The 8,490-nt window shown below is 31.1% G+C and overlaps 1 protein-coding gene across 1 annotated transcript; it reads left to right on the forward strand.

Moving 5' to 3' along the window:
• Window positions 1-2,634: 2,634 nt before the first annotated feature.
• LOC107464112 (probable LRR receptor-like serine/threonine-protein kinase At1g05700) lies at window positions 2,635-8,309 on the forward strand. Its single transcript, XM_052254136.1, has 12 exons — window positions 2,635-2,764; window positions 3,388-3,898; window positions 4,605-5,089; window positions 5,672-5,810; window positions 5,908-5,979; window positions 6,275-6,346; window positions 6,610-6,690; window positions 6,847-7,019; window positions 7,297-7,529; window positions 7,627-7,753; window positions 7,894-7,962; window positions 8,050-8,309. The coding sequence occupies exons 1-12, from the start codon at window positions 2,680-2,682 to the stop codon at window positions 8,307-8,309; spliced, it is 2,307 nt and encodes a 768-aa protein (XP_052110096.1). The 5' UTR covers window positions 2,635-2,679.
• Window positions 8,310-8,490: the final 181 nt, after the last annotated feature.

The raw sequence follows: 8,490 nt of genomic DNA on the forward strand, positions 1-8,490 counted from the left end.
TTCAATTAGATCTTTATATTTTTTTTGTAGTTGGACTCTATATTATATCAAATTTTGTAATTAAATCTCTACCGTTAAAAAAATTAAAATTAACAAAAATATTCCATTAAATAAAACGAATATCACACATAAAATAAAAAACTTAAAAAACAATACATTTTATTTTTTAAATTACAAAAATACCCTCAACATTTATTCACACTTACATACGAGATAAGAAGAGAAGGAAAAAGACACCAACAGAGGACATGAGAAGAGAAAGAAAAAAGAAGAAGAAGAAAGAGAAGGAAGACACCCACACGCCTATGGGTGGCAAACGGGACTAAACCCGCCGAGTCGACACGCATAACCAACCGAAAAAGATAGATTGGGCTGGAAAAATTAAAACCGTCACACATCAAAAGTCCATCTAACCTGCATCGCTTAAACTGTGGACTTTAGCGATTCCTCACTGGACTTAGAATTTTTTTGAAGTCGAAAATCATCCAATACAAGTCGGGTATATTAGCAAAACCAAAAAGAAAGCTACTCTTTTCAAAAGTTCTCCTACAACGCAATCAAATGGTGCTTCTCTTATACAACATCGTCATTAAAGTAGCACCATTAGGGACAATACAGTACACAAAAGAATAATAGCCACAACAATAAAGATATGCCTTTCAAGGTCTTCCATTAGTAAATGTTCTTAAACGTTCCAAACCTCAAACTCACAAAAAAATCAAAAGCAAGTCTTTTTCAACCAAACATAAAAAAGGCGATGATAGTAGTGGATAAAAAGCTCAACAAAAATAACCAGCAGTTCCAAACAGACAGAAATGAAGATAAAAAAAAAGAGGAAGCAAAAACCAACCTCGGTGAAGACGGTAGAAAAAGGGAGGGCACGTCTAAACAAGCAAACATATGGACGATCCTCTTCACGACGGCAAAAGCAAAAATTCTTCAAAAACCAAGATAAAGAAATCTTGGAAGAAACAGAAGTGATTGAAATGGCACAAAGAAGTTTTTTGTGAGAAGGAAAAACAACGCAGTTTTTCAGAAACAAAAAAAAAAGGGGGGAAGAAGAGCTGAAAGGTCTTTTATAAGAGATATAAAAAACGGAACCTTTATTTCTCTGCGAACGCGCACGGATTTAAAAAAAAAAACTGTCGCGCAACGTTTGCCCACCATTAAAAGCACCATCAACATTCAAAATTTCAAACATGTCGGATAAACCGAAATGCTAGTACCTGACGTCCACAACAGAAGCCGTGAAATGTTTGACTCTGACCCGTAAAGGATCCAGGCTCAAATAGGGACACTATTCATACCCTGCTCCAATAAATAAAAGTCAGGCCCAACAAGACAAAAGGCCCACTAATAACGTGGCCCTTTACGATAAAGTCTGACCTCTTAAAGAGGTCGGCCATCAACAAAGAGGATCAACTCTACTTGATCTAACGAGTAACTGGTTCTAGATATTTTTTCGCTACGTCCAGAAGGGAGATCTTAACAGATTCTTGAGATAAAAAGAATAATTATCTTTCAGAAAATATAGAACTACTCCAACAAAGGTGGTTAGTAGCTCTACTATAAATACACTGGAATCCCCAAGTATAACTTATGTTCTACCCTACTAAAAACCTGTCCAAAACCCTTACTAATTTAAGTATCGGAGTCTTTTGCAGGTACTACCCCCTACCTCCTCACGAGGAACTCGGACAGGCGACACCTCAGTGCTAAACAAGTTGGACGCTACCCCATAAGAAATTTAGACTTCATGCTTAGGCCCAAATCAACGTTTCAAGTAACTCTCGAAACACAAATTAAAAGAAAATAACATAAAATAGTTTTCAACATACTAAAATACTAACATAAATAGTAACATAAATGAGGACATTATAGTAAATCTATCTTTGCGAAAATTTAACAGATCCTATAGAATAGGTATTTATACCCCCGTTCTCATTCTCGTTTATTTTTGGAGTAGGTCTCTCTTCTTTTAAAAATTTTTTGGGCTCCCATTTACTTTTTTGTCGCGAGTATTTTTCGAAAATATTCGTTTTTTGCAGGTTTATTTTTGTCATCTCCACCCATGCTCTTACAATGATGCATTCTTTTATACTTTATAAAGTTTTGTTATTGTGCACTCCATGGAGTGATATCATCCTTTAAAATATTTTAAATAACGTAAGACAAAAAAGAGAAAAAAAAATAAATATTAAATAAATATAGTGGAGAAAGAAATTGATTTACACCATAGATTAAATAAAAAATTTCCTTACAATAACTCCTTACATGTTGGTTTCTCATTGGTTAATTAAAAAATCTGTAAAATCTATATCAATAATATAATTAATACATCCATACCATAATTCACTCTTGTGATAATATTATAAAATAGTACTTTGAATCAGTCGTGGTGTAAAATATGATGAACATCTTAGAAAGGAATAAACTATTAGGAAGGATAGAATTTTTTTCCCCTCTGGGTCAACACTAATATCTCATAATTTGTATATTATAGAGAGCTAGTACAATTGTACAAATAATAACACAACTATAATAAAATAATAAAATGGTCAAATAAATTGCTTCGTACAAAATGCAACTACTTAAGCAATACAAGGCCATTACATAGCGGCACTCAACCACTCATAATATTTGTCACCCAAAACAAAATATAGCTAGTATACGGCAAAGATGATGGCAAATTCTCTGTATTCTCTTTTTCTACTGCTTGGAATTCTGTCTTTCTTAGCACCGGTCCTAGGCCAGGATCAATCAGGTTCGGTTATTATTTAAATGAAAAAGTATATGATACATAAATTTTTAATGATCAATATTTTTACTTTATTTTTGTTTAATTTTTGAATTGATACTTACCAACTCTTGTTTTTTTTTTAGCTAAAAGTGTTAATTCTTTAGTATTTTAGCATAAGAAATTAATTTTTAAGTAATTAGTATGAGTACATTTTTTATTGTAAAATTATTTTTAATCTTTATTTTTTAAAGAATTTAGAATTAATTTTAATTCAAATTTAAAAGTTATAATTTAAAATTTAAAAAATTAACTAATGTTAACCGAAAAAAAATCCTTAGTTAAACTCTATTCAAATTTGAACAACACTTTTGGTTTAGGGAAAAAAATTGAAGATAAAGATAAAGTAGGTGTAAGTTACAATATGTTTTTCAAAAAATACTATATGTAGATTAAAATTAGTCATTAAAATTAACCACTAATGTATTTGTATATAAAAATATAGGTGATTTAATTAATTTATTTTTAATATATATTTATATTTTTATATATATTTTATACTAGTAACTAATTTTAGTGGCTAATTTTGGTGTACACATAATATGATTGTATTTTTTTAATACTAAGATTGTATGGTTTATGTACATCAGAATTCACTAGCATAGATTGTGGACTACCTGAAAATTCCAACTACACTGAGAAGAGCACAGGAATCAATTATATTTCAGATGCTAATTTCATTGATTCTGGTGTAAGTAAAACTGTGTCGCCCCAAGATAAGACTACTCATCAACAATATTTTACTTACCTTCGGAGCTTTCCTAACGGAACAAGAAACTGTTACAGAATAAATGTCGTAACAAGTGCTACTAGATATTTAATCAGAACTAGTTTCTTGTATGGAAACTATGATGGTCTTAATAAGCTCCCACAATTTGATATTTATCTCGGAGTTCATTTTTGGGACACAGTGAAATTCACAAATTCATCACTCAGTAAAAATTATGAGATCATACACACTCCATCACTGGATTATATCCATATCTGTATGGTTAACAAAGGCACAGGAACACCGTTCATTTCAGTTATAGAAATGAGGATTTTGAACAATGCTACTTATACCACCAAAAAGCCGTCTACGTCATTGGCACTATTCCGAAGGTTGGATTTTGGTTCTATCACCAATTTAACATACAGGCGAGCCCCTTTCTTTTAAATATATCTTACTCTTATTTCCACCATTAAAGGGAGAATTTACCCTTATCCACTTTTTCAATTTCAGAGATTTCCAATGCAAGGAACCTAGCTTCATGCCGATCACGTTGCGTCTCTAGTTTAGTGTATAAATATCAAGGATTATGAATTTTTTTAAGGTAGAAATTCACGCGCAGTCATTTTTATAAAAATTATTAAATAATTTGATATGTTTAATTAAATTGTTATTTAATAAATTTTTTACTATTAATTTTATGTGTAAAGAACTGCGCGTGAGTATTCATTTTTTTTTAATGAGATAACAATAAAATTAATCTTTCAATTTATACCGTAGGTTTTTTTTAATTATTTTATAGAAAGGAACACAAAGAAAGAGACAGTTTTGGTGATGGAAGTAACCATGGTTTAGCATCGCAGTTAGGGATGAAATTGAAACAAATTATTTGAATATCTATTAATTATATAGCTTAAACAATATAGTCTTTCCATATTCAATTAAGAAGTTGTGGATTCGAGTCTCTTATCTTTAGTAATATATATAGCACTATGCATTTTTTATATACATACATGACCTAGCATAGCATGATTGATTATTACTATATAAGTTATGGGAACATATAATATTAATATGTTATACATGTTGGTTATACAGGTATAAAGATGATCCATATGATCGAATATGGGAGCCTTATTGGGACAACAAGTGGACACAATTAAGCAGCAGACTTGGCAACGATGACTTGATTCAGAATGACTTTAAACCACCAGCAGTTGTGATGGAGACTGCAGCTACACCAAGAAACGTTACTGCTTCATTAGACTTCAACTGGGAGATTGATGATGAAACTGAGCACCAATACTATTTCTACTTACACTTCGCTGAGCTTCAGAAGTTGGGTGCAAATCAAACAAGATCATTCAATACCACCATAAATGACGTGACTTGGAATGCAGCATTACAACTCAAATACCATAAAGTACACACCAGAAATACTCTAACCGGGCCTTGGCTTCTAACAAAAAGGGGCCACATTTCACTTATTCGGACACAATCTTCCACCCTTCCACCCATCATCAATGCTCTTGAGATCTATTTTGCTAAAGATTTTTCAGAGTTAGAAACCCAAAAAAATGACGGTATGATGCTGCTATTTTGTCTAACTTAGCTTGTTCTTTCGGTTCTTGTAAGCATATTAGGGCTTTCAAACGGGCTAGTCCGGCCGTCCGGTTCGTTAAATCTGTGAGTTAAATGGGCTAGTCTGTTTAAATTGTTTTATTCACGGACCAGAATTTTTTAGTTCGGACCGTTTATAGTCTGTCCGATGGGTTAAACGGGTCAGCCCGTTTATTATTTAATTTTATTTTTTGAAAAATATTTTGACAAAAAATAGTCAAAAACCTTTAAAAATATTATTTTTTTAGTTGATGGGTCGAATTTTTAGGTCAGATCGAGAGAAATATCAACTAAAAGTACTGTTTTTTTTTTTTAAATGTGAAAAAAATAAACGGACCACCCATTTAGTCCGCAAGCTAGCTCGTTTAACCCGTCATTTTTTTTTCGAGTTAATCGGGCACAACCCGTTTAACCCAAAATTTAAACGGACTTAATTTTAGAGACAAAATCCATCCATTTAAATGGGTAAACGAGCTAACCCGATGAATTTTGCCCATTTTACCCGCCCTAAAGCATATTTAGCTTTGCTTGTATATACACATCAGTGGATGCAGTCACAAACATCAAGAGGGCTTATAGGATGGACAGTAGAAACTGGGAAGGAGATCCATGTGCTCCCATTGCATACAAGTGGCAAGGTGTAGAGTGTAGCTCTTTTGATGGCTTTCTAAGAATCACATCCTTGTAAGCTCATCATTCATTCAATAACACAAAAATTAGAAAACTGTTAATTATATTCATGATTGAAATAATAATGTTTTTGGAAATGGAATATATAAAGGAATTTGTCTTCAAGTGGACTCACCGGACATATACCGGCTGATATCTCCAAGCTTACCATGTTAAAATCCTTGTGAGTATCTATCTCATCTCATCTCATCTCATTTAGTTCATAAATAAATAAGGTGGCTAAGTACATAGACATATCTTTACGTGACTAAGTTATGACAGTTAAAAATCATTAAATAATTTGATATATTTAAATAAATTACTTAATATAGTACCTGTCTAATATCTAAACTATCATTTTAAAATAAAATTATCTTCATATAAAAAGTTACCTATGAATAATAAACCCATTTTATTACATTTGTGTATTTTTTTCCTCCGTTTTGGATTGTAACTGTGAATTTGAATTGTCCTCCCAGAGATTTATCGGACAATGGCTTAAGTGGGAATATACCTTCTTTTCTGGCACAAATGCAATCACTAGAATACTTGTAAGTTCACATGATTTTATTGGTTATAAAATTACGAAAAATATTAAAAATTAACTTTTTGTTACCTAACATTAACTAATTTTAAAATTTAGTGTTTATAGCTTAAGACGTAGAGTTAATAGTTTATGCCTTAGAGTCTAGAATTTAAGATAAATAAAATAATTTTAAAAAAATTAGCTAATGTTAATAAAAAAAAGTTATTACCTAGTATTATTTTAAAGTTAAATTGACAAGGATGTCATATTTGTTTTCTGCTTTTGCAGAAACTTGGCAAACAACAATCTATCAGGTTCAATTTCAAATGAACTCCTTCAAAAACAAAGTGATGGTCAACTATCCTTGAGGTAGATATTATCCTTGATATATACTTAATACCAAGAATCAATAATATCTACTTGACATTGAAGATCCCTTTAATTTATTTTTATAATAATAATTACTCACAAAATTTCCTAAGTACCTGCTTTAACTTTGTTGTCATCTAAATGCTTATTTTATAGTGTGGGACAAAATCCAAATCTATGTGCATCAACTTCATGCAACCAGCAAACAAATGATACAAGAAAGAAGAATAATAATGCAACCATTACAGTGGTAGCATCAATTGCAGGGATATTACTGCTTCTAGTAATTGTTGAAGCAGTTATAATCTTTCGCCTAAAAAAGCAATATGGTAACTGTTGCTAACTGGAATTTATAATTACAATCTCTACACAACGTTAATAGACAATTTCTGATTTCGCTAATGAGAAATGTTAGAGAGCCATTACAATTTATTGTTTTTAATTATCAGTTAGTCATTAATGCTTAAAAGTATGAGACAAAGGAATTACACTAAAGGAATTAATGATAACTAAATAATAGCTAAAAATAATAAATTCTGATAATTCTCTAAAATTTGTCTACATAATATGTGATTGTCACTAACTGAAAGTTTTCATCAAAATCAGCTTCTACGACCATTTTTGGGAAACGTCGGAACTCAATGAAGGGGTCGCAACTGGAATCAAAGCAACGGCAATATTCATTTAATGAGGTTGTTAAGATGACCAACAACTTTGATAAGATTCTTGGTAGAGGTGGATTCGGAAAGGTTTACCATGGCTTTATTGAGGACATTCAAGTGGCTGTCAAGATGCTTTCGCTATCATCCGTGCAAGGATATCAACAATTTGTTGCCGAGGCAAGTGCTCAATAATCAATACATGCATAGAAAAGAATATAAGTGAAAGAAATCTCAATCTAAATCATATTGTTGCTATCATGACTTTGAATGGCAGGTTAAGCTTCTAATGAGAGTCTATCACCGAAATCTAACGTCTCTCATTGGTTATTGCAATGAAAAAACTAACATAGGACTCATCTATGAATACATGGCGAATGGAAATTTAGATGAACATCTTTCAGGTACCATCACAATTATTTTTTATCTATGCTCTAAAATGTGTAAATGATTTTATATTTTAAAAAAGTTTTTAATTAGAAATATTTTGTTACTTCAATTTTTTTTGTTATCAAATATTGTGAAATTTCTTACGTTTTTATAGGAAAAAACGATAAGGAGAAGTCCTTAAATTGGGAAGATAGACTTCGAATCGCATTGGATGCAGCCCAAGGTTAGGAAGAGAAAGAAATGAATACGTAAATTTCTTCATCAAATTTTAGTTTTTAACCATTTATGCATGATTCAAATTTAAATTCAGGATTGGAATATCTGCATAATGGTTGTAAGCCACCTATAATCCACAGAGATGTGAAATGCTCCAATATTCTACTAAACGAAAAATTTCATGCCAAACTCGCTGATTTTGGATTATCCAAATGCTTTGCGGCCGACAGCGATACGCATGTGTCGACAATTGTTGCTGGAACTCCAGGCTACCTAGATCCTGAGTATGTGTTTAATACTTTAATTTTAATTATACGATTAATTAATGGCAGAAACTCATGTGCAGACACATGAGGTTGTTTTTGGATGTCACGTGTTATCATTTAATTTAAAAAAATCAATTTATTTTATATAAATAATTTAATTAAAAAATTAGTTGATATAATTATGATATTAGTATTTTTATCGTATTTTATTTTAAAAATAAATTGAGTAATTTAAATTAAAAAATTGTAGTTAATTATTTATTATATAA

The sequence above is a fragment of the Arachis duranensis genome, chromosome 9 (genome assembly GCF_000817695.3).
Source record: "Arachis duranensis cultivar V14167 chromosome 9, aradu.V14167.gnm2.J7QH, whole genome shotgun sequence".
NCBI classification, from domain to species: domain Eukaryota; kingdom Viridiplantae; phylum Streptophyta; class Magnoliopsida; order Fabales; family Fabaceae; genus Arachis; species Arachis duranensis.

Bases quoted from the DNA above. Each gene is read 5' to 3' on its own strand.
- LOC107464112 (XM_052254136.1), top strand. From the start codon at position 2,680: ATGATGGCAAATTCTCTGTATTCTCTTTTTCTACTGCTTGGAATTCTG. The intron at 2,765-3,387 runs GTTCGGTTATTA...TATGTACATCAG, and splicing joins CCTAGGCCAGGATCAATCAG to AATTCACTAGCATAGATTGT. The intron at 7,530-7,626 runs GCAAGTGCTCAA...TTTGAATGGCAG, and splicing joins ATCAACAATTTGTTGCCGAG to GTTAAGCTTCTAATGAGAGT.